At 37.2% G+C, this 23,739-nt stretch overlaps 1 protein-coding gene across 1 annotated transcript; it reads left to right on the top strand.

The window, feature by feature from the left end:
• Positions 1–175: 175 nt before the first annotated feature.
• Positions 176–23,182, top strand: STK38 (serine/threonine kinase 38). Its single transcript, XM_089514757.1, has 14 exons — positions 176–331; positions 2,540–2,675; positions 7,434–7,485; positions 7,624–7,746; positions 9,544–9,627; positions 11,760–11,883; positions 13,972–14,126; positions 15,277–15,379; positions 16,035–16,096; positions 16,656–16,773; positions 17,102–17,225; positions 18,254–18,349; positions 18,528–18,622; positions 19,606–23,182. Exons 2-14 carry the CDS (start codon positions 2,545–2,547, stop codon positions 19,734–19,736), a joined length of 1,398 nt encoding a protein of 465 aa, XP_089370883.1. The 5' UTR covers positions 176–331; positions 2,540–2,544; the 3' UTR covers positions 19,737–23,182.
• The last annotated feature ends 557 nt before the right edge of the window (positions 23,183–23,739 follow it).

The raw sequence follows: 23,739 nt of genomic DNA, 5'->3' as shown, positions 1-23,739 counted from the left end.
GCATTTCCTCATAGCCACTCCCATTTCACACACACTTCCCGCCGTCGAAATACTAGAGAGGGAGAGATTGGCGCATGCGCGTTGCCACCCAGCCGGGCCGAGAGCAGACGCCGCTCCTCCACAGCCCGGGCCAAGGGAGCGCCTTGGCGCGCATGCGCAGTGTGCAGGAGTAGTTTCTAGTCCAGGGGAGGGATGAGGACGAGGAGGAAGGAGGAGAGGGGCCGGTTTAGGCCTCAGGGAGCCGCTTTCTCCCTCGCCTTCGGGGCCTGAGGAGGAGTTGGGATTCGGGCTCCTTGTGGCGACTCCCAGACCCAGGAGAGGCGGGGTCCCGGTAAGTCCTGCTTAGTCCCGAAAGGCTTTCCTAGACTTAAATCTACTTCCTCAGATGCATTGGGATATAATAACAACAACAACAACAATAATAATAATAATAGAGATGTTGACGCCCCTTTGAGACTCACTGAAAGAAAGAAGTTGGCAGCATGAGCTTTCCTAGACCAAAGTCCTCAGATGCATTGCTCTTAGAGACTAACACGGCTATATCCTTGAGCCCTGAGGCTGAGAGAGTGTGACTTGCCCAAGAAGACCCCCTTGGTTTCCAAGGCAGGATTCGAACCCTGGTCTCCAGAGACACGGTCCAACACTGAAGCAGCTGCACTCAGCCATAGAGACCTCCTGGCTCTCAGGTTTGCCTTGAGGCCGCCATAGGTCAGAAATGACTCTAAGACAGACAACGCCAACAAACAACAAGGGAGCCAGATGCCCAGCCCACTCGGCATGTAAGTCCAGCTAACTTAGGCCCAAAACACGCTGCAGAAATAATCCAGTTTGAGACCGCCTTAACTGCCCTGGCTGAGTGCTAAGGATCCTGGGAATAGTAGTTTGTTGTGGCCCCAGAGCTCCCTGACAGAGAGAAGGCTAAATATCTCACAGAACTACAATTCCCAGAATCCCCAGGCATCAAGCCACGGCAGTTAAAGTGGTCTCAAAGGGGTTTATCTCTGCAGTGTGTTTTGGACCTTAATTTGGAATCAACTCCCAAAGCGCAAGGGACTGCAACTGTAGGCAGCACTTAAACTGTAGGAATGGTGCAGTTTGAGGCTGCTTCAAACTGCCACGGTTCAATCCTCAATCCTTGGATTTGTAGTTTTGTGAGAGATTCAGCCTTCTCTGACACCTCCCAAAACTACAGATCACAGGAGTCGTCTGTAGGATGCAGCCATGAGAGAGAGCATTGATTCCGCAGTGTGGATACACCCTTAGCGCCCAGTGTGTTTTGTCTGTCAGCCCACATGGGAGAAGACTTTGCCTTCAGTTCACACAGCGACAACTCTATTTTTTTGTTATGTGTCATTGTGGTTCTCATCAACATCATCGTTTTATTAATAGGAAGCTCTTGCTGTCGAAAAGGAGCTACAGTTGTCCTGCATTGCAAAGAGGAATTATGCTGCATGATGTAATTTCTTCTCCCAAAAAGGAGTGAGACCTTTTAAAACAGACAGGCCAAAATAAAGCTGCTTCTGGTCACTTTGGAGATATGCTGTTTAAATGATGCATGCGTACCAAGAGTCCAGAAGTTGTGCCAAAGCTGTACCTCCAAAGTGACCCAAAGCAGCTTTATTTTGGCCCGTCTGTATGGGGCCTGGGTTCGAAGTATAAGCTACTTCATAAAAAGCACTATTTGAAAAAGTCTATCCACAATGTGCTGGGTTAATTTGAGGAAAACATCCAGTTAGATTTTATTCCAGTTGTTTCTGATTTACAGTGACCTGAAGGCAAAACTATCACAGACTATTCTGGGGCTGAGAGTGTGTGACTCTCCCAGGGTCACCCAGAGGGTTTCCGTGTCCGAGTAGAAAACCAAACCCTGCTCTCCAGAGTTGTAGTCCAGCGCTTAAACCACTAAAGCACATTGGCTCTAGATTAGGAAGACTTTAAAAACAGTTACACATCATGCATTCATTTGTAACTTAACCTGGTTTGTAAGCAGGTTGGTTATTCTTCCATTTTTCAAGGAAAACTAATTCATAGGCTGCAATTTTTTTGTAACTTCTGTTCAAATCTTTGTGCCCTGTCTCTGAAAAAAGAACTTGCATAGGATTGGGTAAAGCTAGTAAGGCTTAGAATCAATTCACGTTGAAATAAATGGGACATATAGCATGTTCCTGTGTATTTGTACATAGAAGTAAAGTTTAACAGGTTGTTAGGATTCTAAAGGCCAGAACTGAAAATATGGAAGACTTAATATGTGTTAATATCACCTGTAGCTGTAACTTGGAGGCATAACTGTTATCACATGTCTTTCCTTGTTCATAACTTAAGAACATAACAGGAAGCCTGACTTGTGCAATACAATTTGTAACACTGTGGTCTTCTACTCTTGTTTTAGTATTTAGTGTGGCTTACTGCTTGTGGCCATACTTCATTTTTGCATTGCTTTGCTAAGTTTATTATAAATCCTTCATTTAAATCATCCTATGAATTTTTGTTTGGAGTTATGTTCTAGTTATGTTCTAACTATTTTACTCCACCTCCTTAGAAACCATGGCAATGACTGGTCCAGCACCTTGCTCATCTATGAGCAACCATACCAAGGAGCGAGTTACAATGACAAAAGTGACGTTAGAAAATTTCTACAGTAATCTGATTGCACAACATGAAGAACGGGAAATGAGGTAAAAATCCCAGCCGCATGGATATTGAAAAAGTGCTGTTTTTGTGATCTCATTTACAAAAAGCAGGTGCACCAAATGTACTGGATTTATCTTATCCTTGTTGACAGTTCATTATAGCACTTTAAGTCTTCGAAATTCCCTTAGAATGCCTTTTAGTTACAAAGCTATACTGCTCTTAGACTACTTTACTGTCTTTTGGTGGTTCATTTCAGTAAGGGCTGGTGTATTATAGCTGCTTGATGAAAAAGTAGTAGAAGCATTTTTGTGGATTAAAACTTATTTTCCTCTATCTAGTTTATTATTTCTTTTGATTTCACTATGTCCGGTATAAACACAATTTATGTTGCAAAACACTTGGCTTACTAGAGCATGATAATCAAACCCAGCTTTTCCAAACACATTTTATTGCCTTTGCTGGATTTCATGGCCTGTAAAACCTTGTATTTTATATTTATTTCAAAGATGTTTTAACTGTGTTTTGTTATAAGTAATGACCATCAATTTTTAAAAAATGCATAAAAGCAAATATTCCAGTACAGATTTATTTTTTATTTGAGATATTTAATACATGCATTACTTTTTAGTCTAGAGAAGAATTCCAAATGACTTGAACAACAGCAGGAATAAGAACATTATGCAATAGTACAAGTATTAGAGAAGCATCATGTTCAGTTTTAAAATGAAAATGATTTTAGTAAAAAAGAGTGTGGATAAGAAAAAGGTTTTCACATGGTGTCACTTCTTTTATGCTGGTCTTTGACCGTAATAAAGTATATATTCTTCTTCATATAAAATGTTCACCTGTTACTTTGAACCAAGACTTGTTGCAGACAGACTTCCATTTCTTAATTTGGGTATTAAAGTCTTCTCAAATTGCAGTTAATGGAGCACCTTTAGAATAAATAGTATATTTCTTACAAGACTCTACTCCCAGTTACTACTGTACATTTGTGAATTGCCACACGCTACTTGCTTCTATGGGGATATCATTTCACAATACAATTTTTGAGAACTCAGAAATCCTAACAGCACCTTGCAGGACAAACACAGCTAAAAGTTAATCTTCCAAAAATGTAGCTGCGTGCATACCTTATTCTTGTTCTGTGTTTATTCTTTTCTTTCTCTAAGTAACTCAGGTCCAAAACACACTGCAGAAATAATCCAGTTTGAGACTGCTTTAACTGCCCTGGATCAGTGCTAGGGAATTCTGGGAACTGTAGTTTTGGGAAACATTTAACCCTCTCTATTACAGAGCTCTGGTGCCACAATTCCCAGGATTCCCTAGCACTGACCCAGGGGAGTTAAATCTGTCACAAACTGGGTTATTTCTACAGTGTGTTTTGCTCCTGTCTGTTTTATATGATTGTTTCACATCCTCCTATTTTATTCTTTGCAACTCTGAACACTCTGTCTGGTGATTGTCTCACAGGGTTTTGTAGCTGGAGATGCACATTTTTGGATTCTCACTTCTTACTAAGAAAGCTGATCATAACACAGAGTTATATTTTGGAATATATTTGTTAAGATTTCTTTTCTTGCAGACAGAAGAAAAAATAGGATTGTGCTGTTGCTGATAATGATCCGTCTTTGGTGGAGCTGTAGTCTCTTATTGTCAGACTATCAGTTGAAGATCAATATTATCTAAATAGGATTATTTTTTGCTTTAAAAATGAGACCATATCTCCTAGATCAGAGAGAGGCAGTGTGCTGCCCATTTGAACCAGTACTCCAACTGGTCTTTTGTATGCCAAAGAACCTTATTTTAAAAGAGTGAGGTATCTGGGGGTGCTTCAAGTGAAGCACTGGCCTCCAGACAAGGCTTACCTTTATTTCCTTGAACACTTGTGGCTCCATGCAAACACAGATGTTCTATAGAAATAGACAGCAGTCAGCTGGTGGCCAAATAAGAAGGAATGCCATTGCCACTCTTTGTTAATGCATTGCTTGAAGATGGATGGGTCAGATTAGAACAGGCTGAATGGTGTTAGAGTAAGACCTTGGAGGGCTACTGCACAGCACAAAAAATTCAGAATCTTAATGTCCCCAAATGCATGGGTCACTTCTTATTTTAATAAAAGGCATTTTTGGCACAGAGGTGGCTCAGGAGGGGCTAGAAACATGCTGAAATTGCCCAAGAGGGTATTTAGGACATTTTACCCATCCCTGGTTTAGAACAATCTGCACTCCCCATTATTTATGCTCATCAGTCTACCTTTGTGTGACCTAGATGTTTTGTTACATCCACCACAGCAGCTTGTGAATTGTCACATATTGTTGGAAAAAGATTCAAGACTTCTTGTTAGATGCTTGTTTGCCAGGGGGAAGATGCGTATGAGATAGATGTGACAATGAAATCTTGATTTAAAATGGGAAACATGTCATTGAATAAGCATGAAAAATAATTATTTCAGAAGCACATAGCTGAACCCTAAGCCTTGTCCTTTTCATAAGAGAAATTTGTTAATTCTCTAGAATTTGTTACTCCCACCCCACTATTCCACTCTTGGAAATAGTAATTGAAGGCGCATGTTCCTTCCCTTTCTTTCCTACCCAAGCACTTCTATCTGTTCACATGTCCCTTCCTTCCTCTCAGTAACTATTATAGCACATGTCTGGTAAGGAAGAGCACTGTGGCACATTAAGGGCCATGTGAGACAGCATACAAAATACAGTAGTAGTTTTACTGTAGCCTTTTTTCCCTTTAGGAGGAAAGCATGTAGATCTCCTGCTGGCTTTTAAAAGCCAGAATAGGCAGTTGGTATATGCTGCAGTTCTCTTTTCAGCTGGGAAAAGAATGCTGTTGAGGCTGTATATCTAGGCTCTTAATGGTGTCTGTTTCCCTCGGGTAGTTACTACTCATTGTGGGCAAGTTGGTGCATGGCAGACTGCAGTATTATATCTCCACTTGTCATTTCTGCCTTGGAGGAGCCATTTTCAGGGTCTTCCCAAGGGATCCTTGAGGCTAAAGTTGGAAGTTTAATGGGCTTTTCAATGAAGAGTAGTGATTGAGCAAATGCTTTCCTAAAGATAGCTTGTTCACCACTTCCTGTTTTCTACTGCAGTGTGCAGCCATGTTAGCTGTGCTAGGATACACTTCCAATTTATACAGAATAATAGTTTGGCCCACCATGCTTAATTAATGCAATGTGTATTGTATATACTCATGTATAAGTCTAGAAATTTTAGTTACATATAATCCAAAAAACTGAATCGACTTATCCACTCTTCCCCTGGTGAAAGGCAAGAGTGTCATCTGTCCTGGAAGCACTGAACCCCCTTTAGTTTCTTATCCATCCAGCCTTTAGTTTGAGCACAAATAATGATGCTTGCTGGAATTTTGTAAATTCTTTGGTATTGTTTTCCTTTGCTTCATCCTTTAGATCCTTTATTACATTCCTCTAAGTTTTACCGTCGACTTATCCACGAGTCATAACAAAATTTATAATTTTGGCTCCAAAACCTGCCCTTGACTTATACATGAGGTCGACTTATAGTCGAGTATATACAGTATATATCAAGATTATGCCTTAGCATCTTTTGCAAGTTGTAGAGAGTCCCTGGGAAATGTTTCCTGAAGCAACTGAATTAATGAATTTATTGACTTCAGAGACTGGAGGTCCTTGACAAACTGTTCTTCAGGTATATGCAACCTACTCCTTTTATTTCCCCTTAAAATTTTATCCAGCTCTATGATTATTTCTATATGCTTCTTAATTTCCTTAGAATTGTGATTAAAATCTTGTCTCATTTTTTCATAATTAAAAATTCCAAAATGCCTACTTTCATTTATTAATGATTGATAGTTTTTGTTTTTATATCCAATTCAGTCTAAACATGCATCAGAAATGTGGTTTTGGTTGTCTTCAGTTTAGTCTAAGCTGTTTCAGAAGCACAAGAGCCTCACCGTGACCCCCTCTGTGCTCTGGTGTGTAACGGCTGCATGATGTAACCAAGACAAAGCTTTGTGCAGACAAGAGGACAAAGATGTAGCCCTTGTTATTGCAACTGTGTCTGTTCTTTTTAAAGTAGCCCTGAACTGGAAATCTCAAAATCTGATCCTTCAATTATAGATTGGTAAAAAGTATGTGTACAAATGTCAGGTTTATTAAGCATGCAGATATAGTCAGAAAGAGAGGAACATGGTGCCTTTTTAAACAGAAACTCAAATGTTGATTATATATTTGGAGAAGTCCTGATACCATTTTATCTTTTTAATTACATTTTTGTTGAATTAGTACAGAATTATAGCTTTGATACTATACTATACACTGCATCATCCACTCTGTGCCAAGATGCGGTTGTGTTTGCACTGTGGATTGCACTTCCCTAGTTTTTCTACCTCCTTTTACATGTTTTTTTTCCTTCACAAGTCCACTTTAAACCAAAATAGCAAGCTGGTTTATGGCTGACTTACAGTAGATCTGATAGCTTTGTAAAAATTGTCTATTGCATAATAATTGCATTGGTCTCTGCCCTGTCTACTCTTATATATGCTTCAAGTTAGTTGTACTTCTCTCTTTTTTTACCTGTTACAATACAAAAGCCAAATTATTTGAATGCAGCCAACAAAAGCAGCATAAAATATGGTATGAATAAATATGCCAGTCATTTCACAGAAGTTTGAAGCATTTGTCCTCATTGGTATGTAAACTGAGAATGGGGATGTAGCACCCAAAATTATAGTGCCCATTTTTTTTCTATACTGTTATATTTGATATCAGAGACTTCTCTATTGACAATCTTTTTTATGTTTTTCAGACAAAAGAAGCTAGAAAAGGTGATGGAAGAAGAGGGCTTAAAAGATGAAGAGGTATTGCATGTATTTTAAAAGTCTTGTTTTGTGATAGTGTCTTTTCAAAAAACTATTCAAATAAGCATTCATTGTGACTGATAAGTTTCTAATTGTTGAACATATATTTTTTATTTTTACTTTAAAAATAATTATTAGAAAAGAATGAGAAGGTCAGCACATGCCCGAAAGGAAACAGAGTTTCTGCGCCTAAAAAGGACAAGACTTGGATTGGAAGATTTTGAGTCTTTAAAAGTAATAGGCAGAGGAGCATTTGGAGAGGTAAGTTCAAACTGATTTGGAAAAAAAACCCTCACTGAAAACACATAGACATCAAACTTCTGCCCTTCTAGACTACTGATCATATCAAAAGCATGTCTTATCCTCACATAAACAGAAAAATATCACTCTACATAATTTGCTTTCAGTGTACGCATTACATAAGCGCTAGCGATGTTTGCACTTTTGAAAATTTAATAATCCTCTTAAGCAAACAGACATCTGGGCATTCTTGATCTCTTATTAAGTAGAATCCAAGTGGGTGGTTTTGTTGATAGATTTCATTCTGTCAGCAAAACTAGGAGGTGGATTTTGCTAACCCCCCCCCCCCCCTCAAATATATTGCTAAACTTCCAAAGGGTTAAAGCACCATCTACACTTTTATCTAGTGTAAAGTCAGTGTGGTGTAGTGGTCTGAGCTTTGGACTACAACTTTGGAGACCAGGGTTAAAATCCCTGCTTAGCTGTGGAAATCCATTGGTTGATCTTGGACAAGTTATACTGTCTCAGCCTTCGGGAAAGGTACACATTACTCTGAACAAATGTTGTCAAGATAACATAAGTCAAAAATAACTTGAAGGCACACAACAACAAAAAAGGGAGAAAGAAATGAAGTTCAATTGCACTAGCAGTTGAGAGCCAAGCCTAAGAGCTGTGGAGTCAATATGCCAAACCTTTGATTCCAACTCCAGTTCCTAATAATAATAATAATAATAATAATAATAATAGGATTTATTTATATGCCGCCCAGTCACTGGGAATCCGGGCGGCTTACAACAGAGGGGATAATGGACGGTTCCCTGCCCTTATTCTCCTATTGACTCCAGCTCTTTCATAATGGCAAATGTATAGTAATTAGCAAATTTGCTGCAATAAAATGGCTGCATAGGCTAGTTAGATTGATAGAACATAAAATAATTAAAATTTCTGAACATTTTTCTTGAATTTCTATGAAAGTAAATACACAACAAACTAGATATGTACAGTCAGCCCTTCTTATACACGGATTTTTATTACACAGATTTTTTATACACGGATTCAAGCATACACAGTTTGAAAATGTTCAAAAAAAGTATAAATTTCAAATATCAAACCTTGATTTTCCATTTTTTATAAGGAACACCATTTTGCTATGGCATTATATTTAATGGTACGAGCATACACAGATTTTGTCATACACGGGGGATCTTGGAACCAAACCCCAGCACATAACAAGGGTCCACTGTAATAAAATTTTCAAAAGGCAAACTATAAGTATAAAATGATATATTCACCATATATTGTTATAATGTTTTTTAGTTTTTATTTTTAAGCTAGTCAGAGTTGGTACATTTTTACCCACTGACTCCACCCATAATTGCTTCCAACTCTGATTCTGCAGCCCTGGCCAGAGCAACATTTGTCTTATACCATAGCATACAGTTTGACAAATGACGTGCAGTTTTGTCATCATATTTGTTAATTTCCCATATTCTGCATGTAGTTATTTACATGTTGTATTTATTTCAGAGAATTAACATCAATATCCTGGTGGTTCCTCTACAAGTCACATAACAATAATGTGTTTTTGCCAGTCCTCTGACCCTGCATTGCTTTTGCTATCTATGACATGACAGCTGACGCTGGTTATGCCAGATTAATGTAAGGGCTGAAGGCTGTATAATTCAGCTGTTCTGCAAAGAGCAGTGATGCTCATTTCCACTACCACCCCACCCCCAATATCTGTCCTTTCCATATATTACAAACAAAATAGCTGAATGGGATATTAATGCATGCATTGTGTTTCTAAACCACTTCTAGGTGCGGCTTGTTCAGAAAAAAGACACAGGGCACGTATATGCAATGAAAATCTTGCGTAAAGCAGACATGCTTGAAAAAGAGCAGGTAAATACAGAGTATAAATAGTAATGCTAGCACATTTTTATTCTTGATGATTAATTAACGTGGAGTTCTGCCTTTTTGTTAGAGCCTTTAAATTGATAATACAATACATTGAATATCTATTTTTATGAGAAGAATTGGAATTCCACGGGAGGATAACCTTCAGAGTAAAGAAACCATCTTGGTAATTACCAAATGAACTGAATAATAAATCATTTTGATAACTTTACAGTTCAAAGATATTCTTGAAGATGAGTACTGTGGCTCTTTTAATAAAAACCAATTGATTTCAGCATCAGCTTTTTGTGGATTCCAGTTCACTTCTTCATAAACCTATCCTAAAATCGGTTGGTTAGTCTTAAAGGTATTACTAGACTCCTTTTTATACTGAAACAAACTGCTGTAGCTGGAAATTACTCAGGATTAAGCAATTCCTGCTAGACTTAATAAAATGTATTTGTAGAAAACCTACAAATTATGGGATTATAAGTATCACCTTAAAACTGTAAACATCAAATGCTGAATAGATATATCTTGATTCAAAGTTTCAGTCATCTGTGTCTGAGAATGGAATCCAGAATTCTCCCAATAATCACCCCAGGCTTTTATTATTATTAATAATAACTATTATACTTTATTTATATAGCACTGTAGATTTACACGGCGCTGTACATACAAAAAATAAAATCGATAAAAATGAAACCTGCCAATGGCGTACATTCTTTGATTTGTTTTTTACTCATGTGAATAAATTCAGATGAAAATTAGTCACTAAGCACTCTTTCTGTCTCTTGGCTTTTTAAAATAGGCAGTACAAATTTTGTCAGGAACTGCTTACCTGTATATGCCCTCTTATTTATTTAAAAAAGGGTGAGCAATGTACAGCATATAGACTGCATGTAAGTCTTGCAGTTCACAGTTTTTGACCCCACAAAATTGGGGAGCAGGGCATAAGGAGAGTCAGAATGAGGTGTGTGTCCCTTTGAGATTCGGTTTAGGTAAATGCAGTCTCAGGACTCGGAAAGTTGTCCATCCTTCACTTCTCCATGTGGATGCAAGTATTATGTATTTTAGATATATACTGTATGCCCGTGTCATATATGGGCGCGCTTTATGCAGCTTTCAGCATATGCTGAAAGCCGTGTGGGAATGAAGGGGCGGTGCATCTCCATGGTGCGTGCTGCCGCTGCGCAATCACATGCATGAGCCCCATTCATTTAAATGGGGCTTGAGCATATGTGGAATTTGCTTTACGCGGGGGAGTCTGGAACGGATCCCCCATGTAAAGCAAGGGCGCACTGTATTGTGGTGCTGTCCCTTTCAAAAAGAAGATGGAAAAATAACTAACAAAGTGATGCAAAAACAACCAAATAAATGGATGACAGTATCAAGAAATCTATGCAAAGCGTCAATGTACATTTTAAAAGTTCATAACTAAAAAACAAATCTCAGCAACCAAATGATCCAAAGTCTTGTATCAAAGAATAGCAGAACACCAGCTCAGTAGGAGGTAATCTAATCTACGGAAGCAGGAGGGGTTCTGTGCTGGGAGCTGCTAAAAAATTGGCAACCGTTTTCATGCAAAAGTTTACCAAATCTCAGACTGCATAGTCCTATATGAGAAGAGGCAGTCCTTTACATAACATGGACCCAGATTACTCAGGGCTTAAAAAATGTTAACCAGGACTTTGAATTATACCTAATGGTAGTCATGCTACCATTAAGCAAGTGAGTGCATATGTGTTAGTGCATTTTAAACATTATACCAAATGTCCATTCATTCTACATGCCATCTGGGTTAAACTGAGTCACTTAATTGAATTGTTGTGCCTAATGAGAGAGTTCTGCCAGTCTTTCATTAAAATAAGTACTGTTCACACTTGAGTGAATAGGGCTAAAGAGCCAGTTTCCTCCATTTTGGCTTCCTTTAGTACAAGTGAGAGGTAGTGCCAGTGCTGCTGATCTTGCAAGTCTTATTCAGCTAAAATAAAATAACATCATAATCCCTGTTTAAAAATGAGCTACTGGCTATAGTCCCAGGAGATCTAGCCAATATGTGAAAATGCATCTTTCATTACAAACTTAGTTTAAAATGAAAAGAAAATTTAATTTAAAATGTGTTTATCTCTTTACAGGTTGGCCATATTCGAGCAGAACGTGACATTCTAGTGGAGGCAGACAGTTTGTGGGTCGTAAAAATGTTCTATAGCTTTCAAGATAAGCTAAACCTCTATCTAATTATGGAGTTCTTGCCTGGAGGTAACTATTCTGAATAATAGGCTACTCCTTTTATTCAGAAACTGTTATAAAATATTACTTGTGCATATGACTACAATAATCTGGGTGCAAGCATTCTGATTATGAGCTGTTCAATGTTTGCTTAGGTGACTAGTGCATTACAAAGTGAACCTTGTCATGATCTATGATCAACAATCTGTATGGGGCACAAATGTAGTCCCTAAAAATTCACTACTTGAGCAGGGAGATGTACTAAGCTGGATTTCTCTGTCTATAATATAGGCTGGAATTCACCACTGCATATCCTAGAGTTGCACATTCATAATTGATTTGTAGGGAACATGTAGGGAACATGTAGGGAGCCCTGGTGGCGCAGTGGTTAAATGCCTGTACTGCAGCCATTCACTCAAAACCACAAGGTTGCGAGTTCAAGACCAGCAAAAGGGCCCAAGCTCAACTCAGGCTTGCATCCTTCCGAGGTCGCTAAAATGAGTACCCAGACTGTTGGGGGCAAATTAGCTTACTTGCTAATTAGCTTACTTGCTGTTCACCGCTATGATCTTTGGAATAGCGGTATATAAATAAAACAAATTATTATTATTATTATTATTAAAAGGCCCCAGGTCCTGTTTTACTGGGCAGCAGCTACTGTGAGCTACAAAGATCTCTTCTCTTATTGATCAGAAGACAGTAGACTGATGTTCTTAATGTTCTTCTGCAAGAAGAGCTTGCAGCAATGATCCTGCTTTTGGCTGTCACATTGGGACTGTCACATTGGGAGTGGGGTAGGAACACGCAGCCTGAACACTACAAAGCTGTGATTGCGGTAGAAAGGGTGCCCTTTTGCTGGCTCAAAAGGAGCAGCATTTTGCCACCACTTTTTGAGTTGCAAGTAGCTAGATTGGGGCTGCTGTGTGCCCGTGCTCAAAGGGGTAGCATGAAGCTGTCCCTTCAGGGCCGTCTGTTTCTGCTCTAAGATGCTACTTTTCTACATAATTAAGGTAGCTAAGTAGCTGATCTGGAATACCGGTCAGCGTTTTTGGGATGTGCACAAGTATATTTTAGCGAAGAGAAGCAGAACTGTTTTCATGTAAATGTCCTGACAATATTATTGCTCAGTAATTACTTTTTCAGAATAATAATCACTAATCTTCCATTTTCTAGTCTTTTACTTAGAAGCAACAAAAATAAATTGAGGTTTCTTATGCAGAAATTTGGATAAAATTAATATTTCTTTAAACTGCTATTATTAGGATTACTAAAATGGTTGGAGGAAACATTCTAACATAATTGGTGAAATTTAGTGTATATTCATGATATTTTAAAATTATAGGTTTGGGCAAGCATAGACATTTTTCAGGAATAATGGTCTAAACGCAGTTATTAGTCCCAGCTAGAGTAAACCCACTCAGTCAGTTGGATTTACATAAGTGTTAATTTACCATTCATTAACTGATTCTACAAATCTACTCAAGATGAGATGAGCAGTTGCATGTAGGTCAGTGAGTTGTAAAAGCACAGTACAACTAAAAACTTACAAAAGTGACAATTGAAATGGAATTAAAATATTACAATATTAAAACAGGTCATTTGTTTAAAAATAGGATACAATTTAAAAAGATAAAAGCACTTAAAACATATACTTTAAAACAATACAACATCTCCAGGATGTTCTTTAAAAACTCTTTTAAATGGCTGTCTGAAAAGGAACGTCTTAGCCTGCCAGCAAGACAGCAAAGAGAGGGACATTCTGGTCTCCCTGAGAAGAGAATTTCAGAGTCTGGGGGCAGCCACCAAGAAGGCCCTGTCTCGCATCTCCACGAACCGTTCTTGCAATGGTGGTGGGACTGAGAGAAGGGCATCTCCTGAGCATTTCAGAGCTTGGGCCGGTTTGTACGGGAGATACTCAGGAACTGACTTTTTAGAGAGACTCACATTATTTCTATAGAGAGCAAAGGAGTACATGAAATTGTTCTGGGAAGGGAGAATGTAATGCACATGACACATTAAGTGGGTCTTAGAATTTAGACTGAGCTGAAATCTTCTGAGAGTTATACTACAAAACAGATGAATGTAACCTGCTTTTTTTCTTATCATCTGTACATATAGGAGATATGATGACATTACTGATGAAAAAAGATACTTTAACAGAAGAAGAGACTCAGTTTTATATAGCAGAGACTGTGCTAGCTATTGATTCAATTCACCAGCTGGGTTTTATTCATCGTGATATCAAGCCAGATAATCTTCTTTTGGACAGTAAGGTATAAGTATTTACAGGCTAGCATTTTCTACTATTACTCAATAGAAGTACAGTAATTTGTATCATATTATGACATTACTGTTTTCTTTGGAAAAATCTTAAGAGCTTGAAATGGAAGAATATGGTTAAGCAACCGGCTTCATAGGCTGAAGCATCTCTCCCTCAGAAAAACCTTATTATAATAAAATAATAATAAAAAAAATCTATGACCAGGGAAGGCATATTTCTACAAACATACAATCCCCAGGAATCCCCTCTGGCATTGAGTACCTTCCTTTAGCCCAAGGGAGAGAATTTACAGACTTCCAGATGTGGCTATTCTGGGTTTAGTACATGAATCAGAATTCAGGTTTTAGGTGTTAAACAGGACCCATCACAATTACATTATTTTGGGCTGTGAGTTAAATGTTCTCATGTGACTTGCATATTAAGTATATAGCTGGATTCAAACATAACAACATCAACAAGCTTTCTTTCTGTTCTTATGTTCCACTGGGTGATCTTTACAGAGTTGTTTCTAATATATGTCTACTAAAGAACTATTAAGCAGTTGTCAATTCACCATTTTCATTTTTCTTAAGTTCTGCAGAAGACCTACTTTTATTCACACATGTAGGTTTAGTTAATTTTGTCAGTATAAATATTCTATGAATAAATAACTGTATAAAGAAACATTGATATATGCAAAATAGTGTAAAGAGAACCTCAGTGTTCCATGTGACTGGGCAAAAAGCATAACTGCAGTCATCACAGTGATAGTTCTCTGTGCAGTGCAGCTTGCACATTCAGCAATGTATGTTAATTACAGATAGAGGAATTAAGCTTTTGTTTGTGAACTAGACTTAACATTAAGCACAAATCTGTAAAGTCTGGCTGCAGTGAATGCATTTTTTTCATTCACTTTTCTTTCTGGGACTTCATATTTTACTCTCGTAGGAAGTCACTCTCTTGTGAGCTAATACATTCTGGGGACATTCAGCTTCCCTTGAAATCTTCTATAAACATGTAGCTTTTTGTTTGTAGTGCATTAAGAAGTAATAAGAAATAAACCACGTTTTTCTTTTACACCAGATTTGTGTATCTGAAGTGTTTACTTGTTTTTGTTTTATATCTCCTGTTTGTTTTTGTCTTTTGTTTTCCATGACATCCAGGGCCACGTGAAGCTATCAGATTTTGGTCTCTGCACTGGACTAAAGAAAGCACATAGAACAGAGTTCTATAGAAACCTGAGCCACAATCTTCCTAGTGACTTTAGTGAGTAGTGTTAATGTCGTTATTTTCATGAAAACTTAATATTTCAGCAAAAGTTGAGAAAATCACCAGTTCCCCTAATTGTTGAAATAACTGATCTGTGAGGGATAACTCTCTGCAAGATGATTTTCTGTTCTCTCAGCCTTTTACTATTCACTATTGAGCTTTGCTGAAGGAACGTTTGGTTAGAGAAGCATATTTTTGTTCCTCTGCGACACAGGTATTTTATTTCTCTACTTATTTTTTTAAGTGCTTCAGTTAGATATGGCTTACATGAGATTAAGCAGTTTTAAAAGAACAGTTCTTGCCCTCCTGGTTTATATCATAGAAACATGAAGCATGAGAAGAAAGGATACAAAAGGAAAAGGAAAGCAATCAGATATGGACACTAGTTGTTAAAGTTACATAGTTCCAGAGCTTGAAACATTGAGTTTAAAAATAAATTTGATTATGTAAATCAGTAGAAATTATGAGATTAATTTATTGCTACTAATACTAGAAACTGAAATAACTTAATTAAGGCACTGGGAGTCATAAGAGATAAGTAAAAAACAGTTAAATGTTTAAAAAACCCTGTTCCATTTCAACATATCAATAAAGTAAAGCAATTAAAATTGAAAGTAATTAAGAATGTATCTCCTTTTGATTTTGTTTTCAGCTTTTCAGAATATGAACTCTAAAAGGAAAGCAGAAACTTGGAAAAGAAACAGGCGGCAATTGGTAAGTACAGTTTGTTTATTTTTACACACTTTTGTCCTTCTTTCAAGGCACAAAGGTTCTCAGAATATATTTATAGGAAATTTGTCACAAAGACAGTCCCCCTGTTTAGTTTACAAAAAATACAGCACATGTGGTCCACAAGATTGTAAGAGGGGAAAGCAAATTCAGGGACCTACCTTAATTTTTCTCATAATGACCTGCTTGAACAGAAAAAATATAGGGAGAGGAGAAACTTTCTGGACTTGGTCTCAGGAGAGCTGATGGAAAGGCCCTGTAGTCCCATCTCTTTTTCAGTTGCCACCTCTAAGCAGAGATTGTTTGTTTAATTGTTATGTTCAAAACCATAAAAATAACATTGAACTAGACTCTAGAAGAGCAGTCACAATAGGAGTTGCATCTTTCCATGTCCTCCCCTCTTGAAAGAACATGTTTGCAAACGTGTTCATTGCTGTTATATAACAAAAATAGTTTGTGTTGGATAAATTATGTTGGAGATTTGATCAGTTTCTTCAAAGTTAAAATATTTCTGAAGATACATAACAGATGTTTTTGTTTGCAGGCCTTCTCTACTGTGGGAACTCCAGATTATATTGCCCCTGAAGTCTTCATGCAGACAGGCTACAATAAACTTTGTGACTGGTGGTCACTTGGGGTCATCATGTATGAGATGCTGATTGGTAAGACAAAACATTATGTCTAAAAATCAAAAATATAAAAAGTGTATAGCTCTTTTGTCTCTCCTCAACTTTTAAACATTATGTAGCATTAGATCAGATTGGGAAATGTTTGGCTGTCCAGCTATTTTGTACTTAGCAATATATCATGTTGGCAGGGAATTCTGGGATTTGAAGACTGAAAGTTCATCATACAACTGTATTGGGTCTAACTTCTTATCTTGATTTTGATTTGCAGTTGTAGTACATGAACCTAAAACAGTTTGAAGTGGTAGGAGATGACAGCTAAGCATAAATTTTATTTGTCCTGACTTTCAGTACTTACTTCTAGGTTACCCACCTTTCTGTTCAGAGACACCACAAGAAACATACAAGAAAGTGATGAATTGGAAGGAGACACTAATATTCCCTCCAGAGGTTCCAATCTCTGAGAGAGCCAAAGATCTTATTCTAAGGTACCACATCAGTAATTGCCCTCAGTATGTTCTTGGAGTATGATATAACCTGACTTTTTTGTGTTTTCATTGTACGGAATTACAAAATTTATCAGCATTCAATCTGTAGGAATATGGGTTGTCATTTTATGAACTTTTAAAAATAATTTATCTGTTCTGTGTTTTGAAACTGTCACAGAGGCATGCTATCATTCAGGATTGTAAATGTTCATGTTCCCTTTATGTGGCATACAGCAAAAGCAAAACTGTTTCTCCCATTTCATAGTTCTTTTTTTACTATAGATATATTTAATTTGAACCCACAGCATACTAGAGACTACATAGGCAGGTGAGATGTTTCAATTTAGATATCTATAAAGAGCCCCTCAATCAGCCACATGACCATTGCCATTTCATTCACAGATTAATGAGGAATAAGGCTAACATTGTAAGGCAGTGTGGTCTAGTAATCTGAATGCTGGACTAGAACTCTGAGAGATCAGAGGTGCATCTGTACTCTTAAAAATAATTGGCATCAGTTTCACTAGGGCTACTGGATGTTGCAGTGCAACAGTGTCTGGACAGTTCCTGCCCCTGGAGTAAACAATAGATCCAGTAGCAACAGCAGTGCTGATTGCCAGATCCTCTTTTTAGGATTTGAGGCCTGCCCTAGAGACAACTCCACCTAGTTTGAAATAAGAATTCCTCTATAATGCCAGAAATTCCATTTCCCACTCAGTATGTAGAGAGGTTTTGTAGCACCTTTGAGACTAACTGAAAGAAAGAAAGAAGTTGACAGCATGAGCTTTCATAGACTAAAGTCTGCTTCCTCAGATTTATTCTGAGGAATGCATCTGAGGAAGCAGACTTTAGTTTACGAAAGCTCATGCTGCTAACTTCTTTCTTTGTTAGTCTCAAAGGTGCTACAAGATCTCTCTACATACTGATTCTACAGACTAACATGCTCATATCTTTCATTTCCCATTCAGTAATTTACTGTTCTTTTTCTATTTTTGAATTTTCCATGTTGCTTCTTTTTCTATATACAGGTTTTGCTGTGAATGGGAACATCGAATTGGTGCTCCAGGTGTTGAGGAAATTAAAACAAACTCCTTTTTTGAGGGAGTTGACTGGGAGCATATCAGGTAAAGTATCCTTTTCTGCCAGGATACTGTCAATGGAGTAATAGGAGACGAGATTAGTCTGTGAGAGCTTATGAGCAAGACAGTGTTTGAGCTTCAGAAGCAGTCATACACTGTATTTGATACTGCACTCGGGATTCTTCTTGGACAGTAAACTTAATCAGGATTTTTTTTTAATCAGAGAGAGACCAGCTGCAATACCTATAGAAATCAAAAGTATTGATGATACATCAAATTTTGATGAATTCCCGGAATCGGATATCCTTAAACCAGCAGGTAAGTATTTTTATGGCCTTTTTCAAATTTCATTTTTGTATGCAGTGTAACTTTCACTTTTCAAGCTCTGGGCATTTCATTGAAAATAATCCAGTTCTGCACTTAGCCCTGTTCTGCAAATCCCTATGCTATTACTTCCTTTCTAAGCTGGCTTTGTAAAAAATTTTTGAGGAGCTCTGTTTACTTCAGAGTTATATACACAGGGTCAGTATATTTTTCATATTGTTCAGTATGCTTTTAAGTTTGATGGATTCAGTCCAGAGAAAAGGTGAAGAACAACACTGATGGATGCTGGCTTTCTGCTTGTGAGTTTCTCCACCTCAGTTTTGAGGACTACATTCTACATTACCTCTCACCACACCACAGCTCAAGTGTGGGGACAGTACAGACAGGTCCCCTGATCCTTAAGGAGAACTTTTTTTTTTTTTTTTTTTTTTTGATACTGAGTGCGTAGGGGAATAGAGAAGATACTTTCTTCCAGTTCTATTAAGTATGCTTTTCTTGGGATCCAACCCACTAAGTTTAAGTGCAGTTAATTGTTAGATGGTTACCAAATCTCTTGAGGCCAAATTTTGAGTTCTTTTCCTGTTTGTGATCTTATTAAATAAGATCCTCTTGCTGTTTGTCTATTTTGCAATTGCATTTTTGGGTTACAAAAATGTCATGAAGTAATCAAAGTTTTATTTTAGCCTAAAGCAATCTGGTTAATGACATGAAATATGAGGAAACATGAGCTAAGGGGTAGAAGCAGATCTAATTCATACCTTTGTTATGTGCCAGATTTTATGGCCTTTAACAGCATATGAATGTTGTATTTGTTTTACATGTATCTATCTTTGAGACATGTGCATGCCCAGGAAGATATCATTGGAGTGCATAATTTTCCAGTTGCATTTAGCAAGTATAGAACATGCTTAAAAAAACATACTTTTTCTTAAGATATTTCATTATTAACCTAATGTCTGTATGATGCTTTTCTCCAGTGACCACAAGTAACCATCCAGAGACAGACTACAAGAATAAAGATTGGGTCTTTATCAATTATACATACAAGCGTTTTGAAGGCCTGACCGCTCGAGGGGCAATACCATCCTACATGAAAGCTGGAAAGTAATGACTCACAGTAGAACTTCTGGGCCTTCATTTTAGTTTGTCAACATGTTTTCTTCTTCTACACTTCAAAAGCTTTATCTGAGTGCTGTGAACTCTTCAGAAGAATGCTGGATACCATAATATACACTGTGTTTACATTACAGTGGATTTATCTATGGAAAATTTCCACATACTTGTTGTCTGCCTTTATTGCAGATTATATGGCTTCAGTTAAAATTCTTAAGACTGTTACTTCAACAAGAGGGAAGAGAGAATTAGCTTCTATTTAGTAACACCACAAAGCATAACATAACTTTATTTTTCCTGTGTGTTCTGTCTTATGAGTGCTTTGTGAAAGTACAGCACTCTTCTAAGGGCTATGGTATTATAGAAGAAACAGAGCAATAACTAGTAGGTAGTCAAAACTCCCAGCAACTTATCCCACAGGTAAGCAAATCCTATATATTGCCTTAAAGATCACTGTAGTGTTTTATACTTTGTTCAAAAGCTTTTTGGATATAGCATCTGTACAACTCAATGATAGCCTCAAAACCTGCTGCACTTTACTGTTGGTACTAAAATAGTGAACTTAAAATATTAAGCTTTCCCTTACAGATTTGTGGAACATTATTCTTTTTATAGGCAATGTCAAGAGGTAATTTCTTGGAAAAGTTGTTCTATGTAATTATCTTTCTGAAGAGAAACAGATCACTGATAACAACTGTATAGGCTCACCATAGTTAATACTGTAAGGAGGCCTTTTGTAAAGTTTTGACAGTAACAAGGGGAATAGGACTTCCTCTCTCTCCTCCCTGACTTCCAAATTTAACTAATCAGAGCCAGAAAGTTACTACAAGCAGCAAATGGTAATGTGTAAGGTTTTAACTAGTATGATATGATACTTGGAGCATCATGCTTCTGAAGCATGGGAGGCTGAGAGATAGCTCTTAAGTGCCTTTATGATACTACCTGTAGAGAACTCCTATGGTAATGAACCTGATTGTTTAAACTTTCTGTGTGGTGTAAGTCCACGCTGCAGACTCTTCTTGTTTCTTGGGTGGCTTGATACTACCTTAGAGTCATTCTGACTATCCATCTGAATCCCTACCTTTTAAGTTTCTGCATAATAATACCATACTGCCATTGTTGAGTATTCATTCACTTGCTGTCCTATGAAAGTAACCATCTTTGAACTATACATTATGACTTATTTCAGATGATAAGCCCCATACAAAAGTGTTGGTTGTGTAGGAGGAAATCTAGTTCTTGTAAAAGCTCAACAAGGAAACCATAGGATGAGGTCTAAAATGGTTTGGGCACTTTTCACATACATCAGTGATCAGTTTATCAGGTGATTTTATTTTAAAAAAGAAGTTTTCCTTTAGTAATATATTGTGGCAGTTTTATTGTTATGCAACTAGGCTAAAAGCCACATAAATTCTTAGTTCTTAGGTCAGATTTGGGGACTAGGAGACGTTGGTCAAAGATCATCGTATCCTCTGCCTTTAGAAAATTGGTGAAGCTTGGAATGATAACACAATTACAGATACCTCAGTCATTCTTACTGAACATAGATTTTTATTCTAATTCATTTCTGTCCTCATCCCTTCGAGTTCATGGGGTAATTTCCCCAGGATGTTAAATATTAGTACAGAATGACATATTTGTAAGTACTGCTTTTCATGCATCCCCTAAATGGTCTTATATGCAAGTCTAACATATGTCCCCTATCTTTTTCTTCATCATTATTACTATGCCATCCTTTTGTGTTGTCTATCTAGATACTTCTCTAATCCTGAGAGCTATGACTTAACCTGTTTTCTAGATGCAGAACTAGATAGAAGCTTCAGTGCAAAAGATAATAAAATAATTTTGCATATAGCCTTTGTCCAAAAATGTATTTAGAAAAAGGGAATTAACTCTTGGTCCTCCTTTCACGACCTTTTGTGCCTAGTTTGCAGTTTTTACTGTGTTCCATTGACGTGTCCCATCCTTGGTGGGACTAGAGTTTTGCTTACTTGCTAGATAATGATGGGTTTAAAGTTACATTTCTGGTGCTTGCTGAAATATGTAGCATTCATAACTGGTGCATTTTTAAAGCCTTAAAAAATGTAGAAGACAAGGTTACCTAGAGAACAAACCAGTCAATAACTTGCACAAAAGGGAAGAAAACATTGTTGCATTTCTCTTTAATGTTGTGTTCTGCATTATGATGATATAGCAAAGCATTTCTGTGCCACAGTATGACAACTCTTGAGTGCAAGTACTGTATGTCATGAGTAAATTGGATTATAGTACGAAGTGTGACTGCCTTGTACTGTTGGGAATTTTTTGAAAATCTGCTTAGTGTGTTGTAGTGTAGAATGAATGGACCACACTGTTACATACAAGTCTAGTCTTGAGTCCTTTAGTCTCAGCATCAGCCACAATCATATTTGATTTGCCTGATATCACCAAGTATTCTTGATTGACCCGAGTGGAAGTTACTCACAAATAAGGACATTATGCATTTACAAACTTATAGAAATTAGATGTACACAGCAGCTTGAAACTTAAAGTCTGATCTGATTTTCTTTTGTAGAACTGTGCCCCCACATGCAAGCATTATAATTTGAATTTTTGTGGCTTTTTTAGAACACCAAATAAGGGGTGTTTACCAGACAGACCATACATTTGCAGCTGTGGTGTTGATGCTCTCTTAACTACAGTTAAGGGAGTAGTCCACATGTCTACAATAATTTTTCTCCGTCCTTTCTTAACCATAGTTAAGCATTAGGTTGATAGTGCCATTAAGGTAAACTAAATTTCTATTTCAACTTTGATTTGAAATCATTACCTAAATTTGAGTTAAAGCAGGAACTCTGATAAACTTTAAGTGTCGGTGTTAATGCTTAACTACATTTCAGGCAGGTGGGCAGAATCCATGGTTGGTTCCCAAACGTCTATTTGTTTTTTCGATTATCTTGCCCTAGCCCAGTAAATTATGTCAGGAAAGATCACTGTTTTTCAAGGATGACACACCTCATTTTCTGAAAGCAATATTAGCACTAATAGTCAAACAATTATCCAGGATATTGGTTATGCAAGTATATATGTTCTGCTATGCTCTATTAAGTCAATCAGGTATCTTTGCAATATAGCCCCTAAAAGCTGCAAATGGATGCAAATTGCATAGGAGGAAATAAATTTTCCTTACTCATATTAATGTAAGTAATGCTGCTGGTCATGTGTCATTCCTAGCAGAGTATTGCACTTTTAGATACAGATTATGTGCCTGAGGTCTGCCTTACTTTGGCAGGTGAAAATTGACTTTTTAAAATCTGAATGCAGCTGGTTACTAACTGAGTGTAAAACTTGGTGTACTTTGTATGTGATTCTTTGATTTTTGTGTAAAGACCAACTCATTATGGAACAATCTTTGCATTCTGACAATTTAAAATTTCTTTTCAATAAATGTAGTTTTGCTAATGGCTTGGAAATTCTTTTAACTAAAAAAAGTACTGTATTTGCAGATCACAGAGGTAAACTTAAAAGTGTGCATGCTAAAATGTATCTGCTAACTATCTTGTTTAAGAGAGACTAGAAGAAATATAAGTAATTGCAAAAACAAAGAGTATCTAGTTAGGCAGAGGCAAAAGAAAAAGGATAGAGGATGTTGGATGAAAGGAAATACTAGGCTTGTGCAGAAACTTTGCCTCTAATCCTAAACACAGCCACAGATACCTGTGTTAATTTTGAAAAGATGTTCACATTAATCCATATCCAAGCAGTAAGCAGACCTACACTGTTTTAGCAACAAGTATCTTAGGGAGTCTTTACATTACAGAAATAGAACAAAATAAGATCAAAAGCACTTTATTAAGAGTATAACGTAGCATGTGAACAACTGTTATATCAACAGTAACTACAGAAAGTATAACCTTGTGAACACTGAATATTGACCTTACTATAAACAGAAAACATTGATTTGTACTTTTAGGGCAGATAATGGAAGAAATACAGCTGTGATATCCACCCCCACCCCC

This window comes from Sceloporus occidentalis, unplaced genomic scaffold (genome assembly GCF_023333645.1).
Source record: "Sceloporus occidentalis isolate IW3139 unplaced genomic scaffold, rSceOcc1.0.p SCAF_3, whole genome shotgun sequence".
NCBI classification, from domain to species: Eukaryota; Metazoa; Chordata; class Lepidosauria; order Squamata; family Phrynosomatidae; genus Sceloporus; species Sceloporus occidentalis.
The sequence above is the reverse complement of the archived record's forward strand: the minus strand, read 5'-3'. Positions and strand labels throughout refer to the sequence as shown.

Coding starts and splice junctions, on each gene's coding strand:
- STK38 (XM_089514757.1), top strand. CDS start 2,545: ATGGCAATGACTGGTCCAGCACCTTGCTCATCTATGAGCAACCATACC. Junction 2,676..7,433: donor CATGAAGAACGGGAAATGAG/GTAAAAATCCCA, acceptor TATGTTTTTCAG/ACAAAAGAAGCTAGAAAAGG. Junction 18,350..18,527: donor GTTGACTGGGAGCATATCAG/GTAAAGTATCCT, acceptor TTTTTTAATCAG/AGAGAGACCAGCTGCAATAC.